This window comes from Coenobita brevimanus, chromosome 95 (assembly GCF_032717465.1).
Source record: "Coenobita brevimanus isolate Jiangsu-jjx chromosome 95, ASM3271746v2, whole genome shotgun sequence".
Taxonomy (NCBI): Eukaryota; Metazoa; Arthropoda; class Malacostraca; order Decapoda; family Coenobitidae; genus Coenobita; species Coenobita brevimanus.
This window is the reverse complement of record NC_137048.1, coordinates 33,832,316-33,848,675: the sequence shown is the minus strand read 5'-3', so window position 1 is coordinate 33,848,675 and position 16,360 is coordinate 33,832,316. Positions and strand designations below refer to the sequence as shown.

The 16,360-nt window shown below is 38.6% G+C and overlaps 1 protein-coding gene across 1 annotated transcript in view; it reads left to right on the top strand.

Annotated features, from left to right (window-relative positions):
* Window positions 1-459: 459 nt before the first annotated feature.
* Window positions 460-16,360, top strand: part of Pgant35A (polypeptide N-acetylgalactosaminyltransferase 35A) — a 36,763-nt gene continuing 20,862 nt past the window's right edge. Inside the window, exons 1-7 of the mRNA XM_080283012.1 lie at window positions 460-558; window positions 2,637-3,032; window positions 8,460-8,554; window positions 10,356-10,519; window positions 12,199-12,326; window positions 12,664-12,795; window positions 16,030-16,142. Of these exons, the coding sequence (XP_080139138.1) occupies window positions 460-558; window positions 2,637-3,032; window positions 8,460-8,554; window positions 10,356-10,519; window positions 12,199-12,326; window positions 12,664-12,795; window positions 16,030-16,142 (1,127 nt within the window). The remainder of the gene's footprint in view (window positions 559-2,636; window positions 3,033-8,459; window positions 8,555-10,355; window positions 10,520-12,198; window positions 12,327-12,663; window positions 12,796-16,029; window positions 16,143-16,360) is intronic.

The following is a 16,360-nucleotide window of genomic DNA, read 5'->3' as shown; positions in this document are numbered from 1 at the left end:
TGCATACCTGTGGTTGATGGATCTGCTCAGTCAGACTGCCTGGGATTAAGCATCAACATCAGCCATAGCTGTTTCAGATGTTTTTACATCATTTTCAGCCAGTCTTAAGTACCTGACACATTTACTGGAGGTGCAGGAGTGCCCCACAGATGAAGATGCCATATGCCATCAGCTTTGTCAACACATGGTGTTTTTAACTGCTGTCATATGATGGTGACTGGATAATACTGAATGGTTATTGTTAAAGAAAAACGAAGTACTGTACCTGTAGTGAATTTACTGTACAGTTGTCACAGCCATAACCAAGACTTACTTATAAGTTTTTATTTTTTTAATGAATACTGTAATGGAATAATCAGTAAGTTTGCATTTGCATGTTCATTGTCATGAACTGACCAAAAGATCTAAAAAAATACAATTTTCTGTTATATAAAGGTGGGCAGTTTGCATTGTGACAAGATGGCATGGTCGCTGCGTAATCGATCTTTTGTGTTGGGGGTGATCGTTGCGTCTGTTACGTGGGCCACAGTCATGTACTTATACTTCTCACTTGTCCAGGTGAGCTTTCTTGTTACTGTAAGACACATAACCCTAACTGTAAAACCTGATTCATTAAGCCCTAGGTGAGCTTTCCTGTTATTGTTGGATGAACAACCTAGACTATACTGTATGTTAAAACTTATTTAATTAAACTTAAGTGAACTTATTTGTTTCTGTAAGACATATAGCCTGTACTTTGACCTGTCTCATTAAGCTTCAGCTAAGTTTCATGTTATTGTAGGATGTAATGAACAAATTAAGATCAGTTTTATATCCCCTATGGGATTGGGAAGACAGGAAAACCCAGAACATTCGGACAAGCGTAATGAAGGAGAACCTGAGATTGATGACCACAGACTAACAGTAACCCAATGTATTTTCCAGTTTGCCTTTCTCTGATGCATACAGGGTAGTTTTAAGTTAACAGTATTATTAATTAGTCTATCTATCTATCTGTATTTATCTGTTATTAATATCTGTTGTCATGTCAGCCCTTTCCTCTTATCCTTCCTTCTTTCCATCCTTCCTTTTCTGCTGTTTTTTCCTTCACTCTTTCCTCTTCCTTCTGTTTACAGATAACTCTACACAGAGTGACAAGCCAAATGGTTTTCTGTACATCAGGAAACCATTTAGTATGCTGGGTGGTAACTATATAACCAAATTATGGCGCCAGGTAGTTAAGTGGGCAATTAAGGTGCTCCAGTTGGAAGGGCCAGTGCGGCTTTATATCCAAGGGGTGATTGGGGTTTATTGCTTATGCAATTCCACTCAGGAATGAGTGAGGCTGGTCACTCTTATTTTAAATGCCAGGCCTAACTTGCCTAGCTCCAGGCTCCCATGCTTCTCATGGGACAACACTGGATTAGATGATGAATGAATGAATGAATCAGTTAGACATGAGTATGTTATATTTCCATGATTAATTGCATAACATGCCCAGATTATAAGGTACAGAATGTTTTGTAGGATCCAAGGATGGAATAATGAGAGACTAAACTGTAAACCCAAAATATATTGATAATTCAGCATTGTAGAATAACTTTAGTTTTCAAACCATTAGCACTAGAATTGAGTAGTACTCGATGTGAACAACAAAAAACTCCGTCAGACAGCTCTCACTTTTATTACCTCCATCATCTGAGGTGGAGGAGGCTATTTACCAGTATTCATCCTTGTTTGTCAGCCTCTCAGTTTGTTGACAAGATACAGTAAAACCTCACTTCAATAATCAAATAGTATAATAAATATAATAATATTGTACTGTACTGTACACTGAAAAACATGTCTTTTATTTATCTTATTGTGGTGAACATAGCTGAACTGGTCAGGCAGTCCAGACTGCTTCTGGCTTTATTGGACTTTTTCCGGTATATAAGAATTTAGCCTGGTACCTTCTCAGTTCCGATAAAAACGAATTCTGGTCTATTGAAGTCTGTTATATTGAGGTTTTACTGTATATCTATTGAAGTCTGTTATATTGAGGTTTTACTGTATATCTATTGAAGTCTGTTATATTGAGGTTTTACTGTATATAAAAAAGTTATCAGATTTCAAAGAGATCTGGTGGATAGGTGTGTATTTGGTCAAGGAGGAGCTGATTAGATTTTGAAGTGGATCCAGATCTGGATACAGGTTGTCATTATCATACCCTGGCAATCTACTGTTCAGAAGTGCGTCCAATTTCATATCATATTATACACGAATCATATTATTATGCGTGAATATATTTTGCACAAATCTCCAAAATAGTTTCATTAAAAATTAAATACAACTAATAATAATACAGTACTTAAGTCATGTAATGTCACTATAGTTAACAGTAGGATTAAAGGATATCATGATGGTGTGATCAGAATATTTAGGGAGCCAAATACCATACTGTATTGGTGTGGCAGCATCAGTAGTTGCTGTAGTTACTGTTTGTTGTACAGGTATATCAGTTATTAAACTGAATCATAGGTAAGCATTTTTTTTCTCAATTTATATCTTACGTCTCAGTATGTTTGCTGAATTGAGTTTTAATTGTATCTGATGTAAAATTTGTACAGTATTTCAAAAGAAAACATTATGATGTTCTACTATTCATGTTGCAACAGGAAATGGGGGTGTCGCCTCGGTTTCGTCACAGTCTGGGCACATCTGATGGAGTGAAGGCTCAGGCACTGGACAGAAGCAGAGGTGGAGCAGTGGAACCACTGAAGGACAACCATTTCCACCCTCCCATTGGCAGGATGGGTGCAGAACTCCCAGTGTTTGATGTAGAGAGCAACATGATCTTAGGGCGAGGAGACATCAGGAAAAAGGAGAGTAACGCCTTACATAAGAACCGCCTTGACAAAGCCAGTCTGGCAGAGAAGCGAAGTTTCCTGGACAAAGCATCACCGAACAAGAAGCAGAACACTCAGGACAAAGGTCAGATATTGGTTGGAGTGCCAGAAGATGAGGCTGACTTGGCTGCATTGGGCATGGTCAAGACACACCAGGACCAGGAGGTAGGCTTGATCATGCATGGTTGAAGGTCACTTCTATATTGGTATGATCCATCTTAGACATTTTCTGCTAATCAGTTAACATCATCATTAGCTAATACTGAATGCCACCCAGGGGAAAAGGGTCAGGCCACCCTTGCCTTGAATGTCTGAACTGATGGCCCCTGCAGTTCAGATAAGAATAATAAATAAAGGATTAGATGATGAATGAATGGAAGAGTAGATAATGGTAGGTCTTATAGTAAAAGTGTGAACTTGTAGTTTATTAAGTTAGTGTTCAGTCCCATTTGGTTTAAAGGAGAGATTAAAGTTTTGAATTGATTTATATGAGTTCCAGTGCACCTTTTTAGTGCACAGTGGAGAAAAGTCATGTGTATTATAAATGATTGCTGAACGTGGAATGTGAATGGGGCAAGGATAGCTTGAACAGAGCAGCACCATGCAAAACCCACTCTGTCCAGTTGAATGAGACAGAATGCAGACTGCAGTATTTTTATAAATATTATGAAAGGCAGCTGCTAGCTTAGGTTCTCACTAAAATGTTCAAACTTTTTTGATGATGTAGATGTGAGGATTGCAGCTGACTTAGTCGAGCTGAAATAGAGAAAACTATGTACTTGGTTAGTGGTCGCATGTGAAATGGTGAATGAGTACTGTATGAAGAGGAGGGAGATGCTCCTGGGTGTAGCAGTGATAGGGGTCTGGAACCATTGGACCAAATAAAGATGGTAAAAGGATCTGGGAGAGTATGGCTGGGGAGAGAATGAAGATTGATAAGATGTACTTTGGATTTATTCCACGCAGGCTTGCATTAAATGCTACTTGCATATACAGTATGTGGTTTTTGTGAAGTAGAGGTCACTTGGCAGGATGCTTACAAGGGTTGCACAGTGGGCAGTTAGAAGGCTGGGGATTAAAAACAAAGGGCCAGTCTGTGTGTTGATGAAATAATATTTTTAAGAGTGTGTGGAAATGAGTGGTGTAGAAAGTGGAGAATTTACACTACTGTATAAGTGAGTCTGTGCCAGGAGTCTGTTTTGAACCCTCTACTGCTCATTATGGTATGCAGGTCAGGGTGCTGTGGGATTTATTGAATGCAAATGATGGTGATGATGATGATGATGATGATGGTGATGATGATGATGAGAAGGAGGAGGAGGAGGAGGAGGAGAAAGAGGAGGATAGAGATGAGAATCAGGATGAGAATGAAGGTACTATTTGTTGGGATGACCCAAAGTTCATTTGGACATGAGTCTGATGAAATATAGAAATTTGACCACATCAACCAGGCACTCACAGATATATGCTGTTGGGATTATGTTAGAGATTTGCCTGTGATGTGAGAGTGAGGTGCATGCTGTGAGTGTGTTGATGTGAGCATGAGCATGAGATACATGAGGTGAGTGTGTTAGCTGTGATGTGAGAGGCTGCATTACTGTCAGTGCAATGTCAGTTGTTGGTGAGGTGTATTTTATGTTGATGCAAAAATAGGGAAGGGTGTTATCCATAGCATATGGTAACCCCTTCCTTTACATGTTCTCGGCTTGCACAGTTATGCATTGCAGGGCAACTTCAGTCAGGACATGTCGGTCTGGTTGTGGTTAAATTTCACCAACTCCTTGTTTCTCTGTTTTGTTTTTCATGTAGTTAATGTAGTCTAGCAGGGTTCTGTTGTCATCTTCTTAACTGTATAATAGAGAATTATGAGGAAAATATGATGGTACAGATAATAGAACCACTGTACAGTGCTTAGCCACCCTTGATAAAAATGCATAAAGCTTCTCTTATTTCAGGTTATTCCAAATTTATCTTTGGACCAACAGTCCACCCTCTGTCTCCGGTATCCTTCTTGTGCATAACTTGTTGGAATGACTGTAGATTATTAAAAAAAAAAAAAAAAAAAAAAAAATGCCCAGTCAGAAATCTCTCAGTTAAAGGGAATGAGTGGAGCCTTCCTGTCTCTGTCACTCTTTCAAGATTCTTTGCCTCCCTCCATCCACACACTTTGAGTCACTGTTGTTGTTTATACCCTATGAAAGAGTGGTGATGCCAGCATCTGTAGATGCTTAAGCAGTATCACAAGACTTGACATCAGGGTTAGTGTTCAATTTCATGAAGATAAAACATGCTGGAAGCTAACTCCCTTTGTTGTTTTCTGGCATCCTGTAGTGAGTTCCACCCAGTCCTTCAGCTTTCCAAGATTTTAATTATGCTAGTCACAATTCTGCTGTGTGAGATCTCAGTTTATTTGGGTGGCTGCAATTTATTCCCTATTGCAGATATAGGGATTTTTTTTACTAAGCAACATGCTGTTTTCTCCCTCATTAGGTGTTGTCTGAGTTATTTGTTTCAGAATTGTTCTCTGATTTATGAACTGTTTGATCTGGGGAGGGAAGTTAGAGTTCAGTGTTCATTTGGCTCTGAGAATATGGGACTTGCAGGCTATGCTAATTTTGTTGACTTAGACAAATGCTTTATTGGAGGATAAGAGAGAGATCACACTGAATGTTCCAGCTGCTTGTATGTCTTCTGTAAATTGTACCTAGTTTGTCATCTTGTAATTTGTTTTTTTCTGACATTGGTTGGAACTGATATGATCATGTAGAATATGACTGAGGAGGTGGCCAAATGGAAGTTCCTCTAATCCGCTCCATGTGTTTTGATTGGCAGGTGTAAGGTTGTTCTAAGTGAGATCAAGGGAAGTAGCAGCTTCATTTGGCCTTTCTGGAAGGTTGTAACTTGTATGCAGGTGATCTGGTACTTATTGAAGATAAGAATGAGGGTGTTGTGCAGACTTTAGGAGGTTAAACATTGTTTACCTCCTTCAGAGTCCAGCGATCTGGGAGTGAATGTGTAGAAGAAAAAGGTTATGGTCAGTGAGCTGGACATGTATGTTGCTGGAGATAGGGAATAATCTGTATTCTTGTACTGTATGAAAAAAGAGGATTTGAGGTACAGGGGCATGGGTAGGATTTGAACAATAGGGTAGCCAACCTTTGTTATGGGTTGGGTTAAGGAGAACTCTTTAGAGGGTTTAGGGCTATTCCCCCATAAATTTGTAGTAGCCCCTGAGGTGGCCAGGCATATTATCAGGGGTGGCCAGTGCCACCCCAGCCACCCCTGTGGCCACAATGTCGTAGTAACTTCATCTGAGTAGTGTTTTGTTTTTGGAAGGTGGATACATAAGAGATGGAGTGGTGTGAACAGTAAACTGTAAGTTCTGAGTTTGCCATATGCCAGAGAGGAGTTTAATATGGAAGAGACTTCCGTAGGGAGTCTAGCAATGTTCTGCTGCTTGGATGACACAATTATTTAGGGTAAGTTGCTGAAGCTAGCTCAATTGTGACAATCAGAAATGGCTAGAAGATATGTAGAGATCTGTTAGCCATTACTGGGAGCGAAGGAAATGTATGACAGTGAAGTTATGTCCTTCATATGTAAGAAGTGTAATTATCTGTGGTAGAGTAGCTAGTAACAGCAGTGTCTGATTTAATGGAAATGGTTACACAACTGTGTGATATTACACTGAGGGGAAGCACATTGTGTGCAGAGTTACTGGTAATAGAACATTTGGGTATCAAATGTGTTATTGAGGTAATGCACACAGGTAAGTGAAGATGATTAGGACAAGTGCATTTTACATGTAAGAGTAATTAAGTGAAGCATTTCATATGGTTGAATGTGGAAAGGGGAGTCCCTGCTAGCATAGCAAGGAAAATGAGATGATTTGGTGGGAAGGGACCTCACAGTTAGGGGACATGATAAGGTTACTGCATAGCTTGGAGGGTGGCCATCAAGTGAGCAAGGTTGACCCATGCAAGGATGGAACACTGCCTTTCAGAATGTATGGTTGTATATATGCGCAGTATGTCATTGCTGTTTATTTTTGTGTACAGTCTTGTGTTCTTGGCTTTCCTAATTGCACATTTATTATTATTTTTTATATTCATTATTATTATTATTTTACTTACAAATGTGCCTAACCAGTTTTATTCAGTGACCAGGGAATGGCTGTCTAAATAATAAAGTCAAAGTGTTTATTTGTATGTCTGTCTGTGCATTTGTTCATTTCTTTCACAAGAACGGTGATGGATATCGACCTAATTCTTTTTGCATTAGGTCAAGGAAATGCAGGGAGTGTCATAAAATACCAAACAAAAATTTTGATGATTGCGCATGATGTGATGGTGCAAATTTTTCAGAAATCGTGATGTGAAAATATTAGATAATAATTTTTTTGACTTTTGAGTCAGAATTCATCATTGTGGGCTCAGTTACAGTATGGAAACAAATATAATGGTATTTACAAACATTTTGTGATGGAAAGTTTATTAGCCAGTCCCTCAAAGTTTGCAGGCAAGCACTGGTCAGATATAACTTATGATTTATTTTATATAACTTTTGATTTATTTTAAAACTCTCCCTGAGCCTGTTATGATGTATATTGCAGTGTGCAGACAGGTGTGTTCATGTGGAGTTTTATGTTGAGAAATCTTAATGTGTATGAGTTGTATAATTTAGAAGTTGTAGAAATGAAATAATGTTAAAATCAACACTGATTTTTTGTCACATCTGATGGCCATGTTGTGTTTTTCATGTATGGTAGCATTGAGAAAAAGCTTTACTCAATCTTATCCTTGCTTAGCTGCGGTCTTTTTTTTGCCATCGTCACTCTTCCCACGTGCATAAACTTGATCTTATCCTGACTTGGTCATTGACCTTCAGTCTGCCTTACTTAACCATCATGTCCATCCATCCATCCATCATCCAACACCTATGTCGTCCCCTGAGAAGCGTAGGAGACCAGGGCTGGGCAAGTTGGTCCTGACATTTAAGATGAGCGTGACCAGCCGTACTCATCCCTGAATGGCATTACATGAGCAATAAACCCCAACCACCCCTTGGATAAAAACCTCCACTGGCTCAGTCCAATTGGAGCACCTTAATTACCCACTAAACATGTACCAGTATATATTTCTTGCTGTATCTTGACTACTGTATGTCTTTATTCCATCAGAATGCACCTTTCAGATCATAGCATCAGTCCTTCACTTTTTTTTCACATTTTTGCATGTGAACTACCATTCAGGGCTAGTATTTTAGGTAGTATAGGAAGCTTCGTGGTTTTACATCCCATGTGATGATAGTGTATGTTATACTGTACTTTATTATTCTCATATGTTGCCTATGTAATTTTGATATCGACCTAATTGCATCGCTAGCATGCAAGGGGAGGTTGAGGTGTGATTTTCATATTAAATTGCATGGAAAGGTGTTACAAAGTGTTCAAAGCCACTTAGAATACAGCTTTCAGTTGTATCCTGGTCCAACAGCAGTCCATCATTCCACTCCCCTCTACTTACTTCCTTGTACCAGTGTTATCTTCATGTTCAGAGGTACTGAATACCCCTTTTTAACCACTGAATGCAGGAGAAGGAGGCTGGGTACCGACTACATGCCTTCAACACACTCATCTCATCACGCCTCTCCCTGCATCGACCCATTCCTGACACAAGAAATAAAAGGTCAGTTGCATAACCTTCAGCAGATTCATAAAAGCTCAGTTATCTGATGTCATACAGACATCTTTTTGTGGAAACTATTACAATGAGTCCTTAGTTTACACCATTTTAATATATTCCCCGTTTTATAGTCAGAGTCTATATTACTGGTGGTATAAGAAACTTTTGTGGTTTAAACAGTGTGTCACAGAAATCCAGATGTTACTCCCAGATTCTCTGTATAACCCTGAAGTAAATATTTTTGGCTTTCCCTCCTGCATCTATATTGTAATGATCTGAGTTCTGTATGTTTGTTAGTTTGTTGGTTTGTTACCTTAAGACAGCAAAAATAGCATGTGTAGCGCAACTTTTTGTTAGAGCAGGTTACTGTTAAGATGCTCCAAGTTGAAATAATAGAACAATTTCCAAGCCAATCTGGCTGCCGTTTCCCAAGTTATGACTCATTTCTGGCCTTTTGTGTAGAGTGGAGGGGATGGATTTGTTCTTGGTCCAGCGTTGAAATTACCAGCATGACAAGAGAAAAGAGTGACGTGTTTCATGTATTATCACTCTCTCGCCTCTCCTTCCTCCCTCCTTTTACTCCTAAAATTGTCTAGTATAATGGCATAGTATAATCTGTATTATAATGATCCAATTTCTGCATGTTTGTCAGTTTCTTGCTTGACATCAAGCAGAGGCCACCTGCCTTTAAGCGAGTGATGCATAAAGATGTAATATGTAGTAGTGTTATTTAACTGGGTTTTAAGTAATAATTGATAATGAGTGTGGTTAGGTTGGTGTTTATCATAGTAGTTTCAGGTAGAACCTTTGTTTCATGAGTGGATGTAGATCATCATCGTCATTATCATTGTTATTATTGTCGTCATTATCATCATTGTGGTCGTCATTATTGTTGTCGTCATCGTAATACAGTAGTTTCAGGTAGAACATTTGTTTCAGTAGTGGATGTAGATCATCATCATCATCATCATTGTCATTATCATTGTCATGGCCATCATTTATTGTTGTCATCATATATATATATATATATATACAGTATATACTGTGTATATATATATATATATATATATATATATATATATATATATCAGGGGTTCCCAACCTGGGGTAAATTACCCCAAGTGGGGTAATTTGGTCTTTTGTGAAGGGTAATGGGGGAGGTAACAAAAAAAAAAAAAAAAAATCTAAAAATCATACCAGTTATGATAGACTTTCAGACCTATACTAAAATTCAGAGATGAATGTTTAAAGTCATGTTTATTTGGTATCAGTGTTAATAATAAAAATAAATTACTCCTTGCAATAACTCTCTTGGTTTTAGCCTAACCTTTAATTAAGTCCTACATTCAAACTAAAATCTAGGCATCAAAATGTTAAGCAGCTAAAATGCAATTGTGGAAACATAAGCAATTAGGGTTAATGAGTGAAGGGAGGTGTGGAAAATGGGGTAATGGGTAAATAAAGGTTGGGAACCCCTGATATATATATATATATATATATATATATATATATTAGGGTCTTGTTTAAAAAGAAATCCAATATTTTTACTTTTAATGAGCAGTCATGTGAATGTACAGTATTGTTGATGTGGTAATGTGATCCCATGTGGATCCAACGTGGGAGCTTTTTTTTATTTTTTTTTTTTTTTTTTTTTTAAATAATATTTCATGATGGAACATATTTCTCAGTTAAGTTATTTTCATTTAACAAATTAGTTTTCAGGATCACATCTACAGTACAGTCCATAGTGAGGATTTAGTGTGTGTGGAGGTTTACATTTCTGAGACAGCCTATTCCCTTCTAGATGCCAGTCAGTAAAGTATCCAGCTAAGCTTCCTGCGGCCTCAATTATTGTGTGCTTCTACCGAGAGGAACATTCCGCCCTCCTCCGTACCTTGCACTCCATCCTTGACAGAACCCCACCAGCCCTGCTGCATGAAATTATTCTGGTGGATGACACAGATGAAGGTGGGTAAGAGAGTCCTTTAAAGAGCAAACAAGAGATGTGCTAATTGGTGGAGTTTTGTTGATGTCTGTTGATATTTTGCTTTGAAGTAAATGTTTGGCGGTAGGTGGGGACACTCACCATCCACTCACTTGATGATGTATTGCTGCTTTGGGTGTCTGCCCTTTCCTCTCATCCTTCCTTCCTCTTCCATCTATACTTCATTCTTTCCTCTTTCTGTTGCCTACAGGTGACTTTACACTCCCTCTTCTGTCTTTCCTTCCTTTATTGTTTCCTCTTCCTTCCGCCAGTGGGTAACTCTACACTGAGTGATAAGCCAAATAGTTTCTTGTACACCAGGAAACCATTTACTACTCCGGGTGGTAAACATATAACCAAAATATGGCACCTGGTTGTTTAGTGGGTAATTAAGGAGCTCCAGTCGAACTTAGCTCGTGCAGATTTATATCCAAGGGAAGTAAATGTTGATAAGAGCAATGGATGGTTGTTGAGAGAAGGTGGCCCTCAATTTGATGTGCTGGTGAGTGAAAAGAGATTTAAATTTGTGAGGATGTTTAAGTAATTTGAGACAATAATAGAAAAGAGAGATAAATATGCTAAGGATGTAGGAAGTAGGGTCCCGTAGGGATGGAAAGTAGCTGCTGCTGTGAAGACTGTAATAGTAATCAGAGGTCTGAATGTTGAGGGTGCAGGAGACTTGTATGAGGGAATTTTAGTACCCATGTTGATATGAGACTAGGGTGTGATATGAGAACAAAATGTCAAGAGTAAGAGCAGTGGAAATTTGGTTATTGAGGAATGTGTGTAGAGTGCCTATAGTAGATAGAATAATTATATGATTTGTGAAAGATGTATTGTAAGGAAGTGTGATGTGGAGTAAGGAAATATTATGTTGACAGCAGGATTGAAGTCCTTTGGTGGTGTAGTCATATGGAGGGAATGGGTGTAAATAGGTTGTGAAAAGGTTTTGTGTGAGTTTGAAGGTGGGAGGAAGCATGGTTGGCTAAGTGGATAGATATAGTACTTGTAATTAATTGTTTAGGAAAGCGAGATATGGAGATTGGTGAGGCAGGGGAACTGATGGGATTGATTTGGCTAGATGAATTATGTAAGCAGGAGTGCTTGACATGGGTTTGACACTCCTTTGTTAACATGGTGGTTGATGGATTGACTTTAACTGATTGGTAAAGATCCATTCTTGACTGGAATGCATCCCTCACCCGTACGGCACATACAGTGACTGTATTTCAGCATCAAATCTCTGGGATTGCCCAGCTGAAATAGCCAGTTTCCTGAAGTCTTCTGAATTAATTTCTAGTAGTGGCAATTAAGATTTTCCATTATCATAATCCCTAACCTCCACAGCCGAGATTTTTTTTTCCTTTTTTTTTCCCCCCCTTTTTTTAAAATACAGATTGTTATATTTAGTGTAGGACAGATCTCTCAGTGTGGAAGTGTTAGATGAAAATGATAGGTCTTTTCTAAAGTATATAAAAATTTTTTAAGGTAGCAAGAATAAAACAGAAAAATCATCATCATAATGAAGTGAATAATGTGTGACTTCTGTTGTGATGGATCCTCCCGTCTTGTATCCTTTTTCTGAGTCCTTCTTGCCTCAGTATGACTTAGAAAGTTTGGACAAGATGATTTACGATATATGATTGCCTTTCCCTCCCCTCAGAGAGCTACCATGCTGATGTTGCAGCCAAGACTGCTGGTGTTAGCGAGAAGGTACGGCTAGTGAAGACCCCTCGCCGGGAGGGACTTATCAGGGCAAGAGTCTTTGGTGCCAGGCAAGCCACAGGGCAGGTTAGTATAGGGGTATAGGGACATGGCTGCATCTGTACTATGATAAATTATATACATATATAATGTTTGATGGTGCTACTGTGGCATCATTTTTGTTTTTTACTGTTTAGAGTTAGCATTTTTAATTGATATAAGAGTGGTTGGAAGGGCTTTGAGAGAGTCGTAAGGGTGCAGTAACTTTGGAAAAGTAATGGAGCTTCCTTGAGCAAGTAAGTGAAAGTGGAGCAGACTGTGAGATATAATAACAGTGGAAAACAGTCACTTTATTGTTGTAATAAAGCTGGTAAATTATTAATGTGCTTGAATATTGCTGTAATGATGTAGAGGTGTGTTGCAGGTACTGGTGTTCCTCGATAGTCATGTGGAGGTAAATGTAGGGTGGCTGGAACCTCTGTTGGCAAGAGTGGCTGAAGATCGCACCCATGTGGTTACCCCCATCATTGACGTCATCTCACCTGACACTTTCCAGGTTAGTGATCTCTTAGACATTTGTGACTATACAGATCCAGTATTTTTTTTTTTTTTTTTTTTTTTTTTTTTTTAATGCGAGGAAGAAGGAACCAAAGGCCATGAGCCCGCAGTAACAGTTCCCTCCAAGAGAAAAACAAAATACAATATAGAACCAAATTCAAGATCCGATCATTTTGAGATGCCTGGACACACTGCGTTTGAAAGACTGGAGATCATAGGCAGCAAGAAATACAGACAGAGGGAGACAGTTCCAGAGCTGACCTGTTGCATAAATGAAAGACTGGGAGTAACGGTTAACTCTTGCATTAGAGAGTTGGACAGAAAAAGGATGAGAATTTGCTGCCAGATGGGTGCTACGCGCCCGTCGTAGAGGTGGAGGAATGCAAGCAGACAGTTCAGTTGAGTGTATAAGCCAGTGGATTACAGTTTGTTAGAATGCTAGTTTTCTTGGCTGCTGCACAGAGAAAAGTGAGGATTTTATTTGTGTACAGTAGAACACAGATTGGTCTGTATGACCCCATCAGCACATCATAAAAGCACTCCCTCTAGTATTGTCACAACATGTTTGGAATGTGACATCCATAGCATATCATAATGGAAATGGTGGGTGTTGGAGCTCCAGTGGTGATGTGTAAGGGCAAGTGCTATTTGGTAAGTTGATTGGTGGACTTCAGAAACAGATTTACTAACGATGTCCAAAGTTTTATGGGGGAAAATATTCAGAAGGTGTCGTGTTCTACTCTCACAAAGTTCTTTTTCACAAGTTCACTCTCATATGAGTTTTAGATAGATAGCTAGTCATTCCCACAAGGTATATTTTGATTTACTCTCATGAGATCAGTCTGCGTTTTTCTCAGAAGGTCCATGTAGATTCAGTCTAGCAGGATCAGTGATTTATTCTCACAGGGTCATTCTAGGTCATTCTCATTTGTCTTCTATCACGTCAATCAGTCTGATTGCTCTTGCTGGATTGATGTTGGTTTATATTACCTCAGAAGAGCCCTGTTACCATATTCAGTATTTATGCTCTCTTGATTCCATCCTCCAGTATTATAGTTTTTCATCATTCCTCCCTTACACCTTTAGAACTTAGTATGTAAGTTAAAGTTACTAAGTTTGTTCTGCATAGCCATCTTCCAAGTTGCATGGATCCAAGTTGCACAGATCTGTGTTACCAGGAGACAAACCCATGACCCCAGTCTGGCACAAGTAAATTTCAACACAACTTGCACAGGCTGATCTTGACTCTCCAGGGATCTTTCAAAACCTTCAGCATTAAATTAATTTTTGCCATATTTTTCCAGTGGTTTTGACAGATATTACCTGTATTTTAGCAGTATAATGATACACCAACAATAGTAAAGCATTTGTAGAAGATAATAAAAACATCCATGTGTGACAGATAAATGAAAGAGAGAGAGAGAGATGGGAGGAAGAGTGGGAGGAGGAGGGAGGGAGAGTGGGAGAGAAGTGATATGAGGGGGAAAAGAAAGAGGAAGAGTAGTGAGAGAAGAAAAAAGAATAAAAAGGAGAAAAGATAAAAGAGAGTGGGAGAAGTGAGGGTCACACTGAATGAGAGGATGACAGTGTAAGCCTTTGTGGACTAGTGATAGTAACTGTCATTCCAAGCCAGTGTTTGCTTTTTAAGCCTCTCAAATTTCACCATATATTTTACCTCTGAATGTCTTTAGAAAGCATATCAATAAGCAAGCTAAGCCCTATTAGGGAGGAAGTAGGGGTCAGGCTGATAGATGAGGGTAGCACATTACCCTGTATACATTATAATGGGTTTCATTTGTCCAGATTACATGGATCTGAGTTAAGTGGGACTCTAGGTTAACACATTAATCGTATAACGTGAGAGACAACTGTATTAGCATGTCTGTTGGGAGTTTAATTGTAACCTGAAATTTTACATCCAGTCCTCTAAGTCTTGTTTAGGTATTAAAAGTTTCTTGTGTAGTGGATTAGTACAGAAGTTCCCAGCAGTGATTTTGAAGAGTTCACGAACTTCAGTTATCAAATTCCCACAGAGGGAGGCTGTTTTGGCCCATGAGGAAAAAGATATGGCGTAAAAGTAAGCTCAGTATTTCTTTAGGTGGCAGGTTGGAAGTTTTCAAAACTCAGCAGAGTTCTTACCTCTCACTTCCTCCTCAGTTCTCTCTTCTTTATTCAGTCTTAGCCCGGGGTGCAGTGATCCCATACTTTACCCATTCTTATTCTCTTTAAAAAATCCAGAAGTATGTAGATGAATGGCTTTTTGAGAGAGAGAGAGAGGTTGAAAAATTTTCATCTTTTGTTTTGGTCTTATTATTTAACTAAACTTTAAACTAACCCCTACAGTTTGTAATACTGTATCTTGTGTTTTGTTGTTGCTGTCAACAGATGATTTTACTCAGTATTTGATGGTGGTAGATGGGGATACCCATCATCCATTCACCTGATGTAGTGGTGCCTACTTATTCATAGCTATCTGTCCTTCATGTCTGTCATTCTTTTTCTGTGTCTGTCTCGTCTTTTCTTGTATTTCCCATCGAACGTGTCACTGTTTATTACTTTTCTCTTCCCTTTGGGTGACTTTACTCCGTGTGATAAGGCTAATGATTTCCTGTAACTCAGGAAATCATTTACAACGTTAGATGGTAACCATAGAGCCAAATAATGGGGTGTCATGGATAAACTGCATGTGGACAGAGTGATTGATTACTTGCTGTTGATGGGTCAGCTTGATCAGGCAAACTGGGGTAACACAACAACAAATCAGTATAATAGATATTTCAAGCTGGATTTATTAGATATAGCCTTCTAACTCCTTCACTATGAAAGGTGTGCAGTAAGTTGAATAAAATGTTCTGGCAGTAGCACAAATAACATAAAAATTGCATCCGTATGCTTTTTATTTTTTATTTCTTATGATATTTTCTGGTCAGTAGCATTCTCGGTACAGGAGGTTCTTTTGTACAGTATTTAAAAATATCTGGATGATTTAGGCACAGTGTGGAGTAAAGAGGCTTGTGGATTTGAATGATGATGGAGTGGTTCATTTCACTACACTTTGTTGATACAGTCTGTTGATTTTTTTATTTTTTATTTATTTATGTACTTTTTTTTTTATGGTTTCCTACTCCAGTTTCAAGGATCTTCTTACCCTGTTTGTTATTGCAAAATAAGAGGATAATCAAGTGACTGAGAGGAAAGTTGTTATTGTCACTCAAGCCTTTTTGTCTTCCAGTATACTGCATCACCCCTGGTACGTGGAGGGTTCAACTGGGGGCTCCACTTCAAATGGGACACCATCCCTGCATCATATTTCTCAGACAAAGAAAATTATGTGCAGCCAATCAGGTAAGCTCTTTGTTTGCTTTATACTTTGATGAATGATAAGTAAATAGAACCAAGCAATTTATATTATGCCTGCCAATTTATATTACACCTTTCAGGTCATCTATAAAACTAACTTACCACATCTGTGATTTAGTGATGTGTGTGGCCTTCCTAGTACCTAATTTGTAAATGTTGAGACCCTCCTGTACGTCACTTTTATGATGGTTAATGAGGCTACT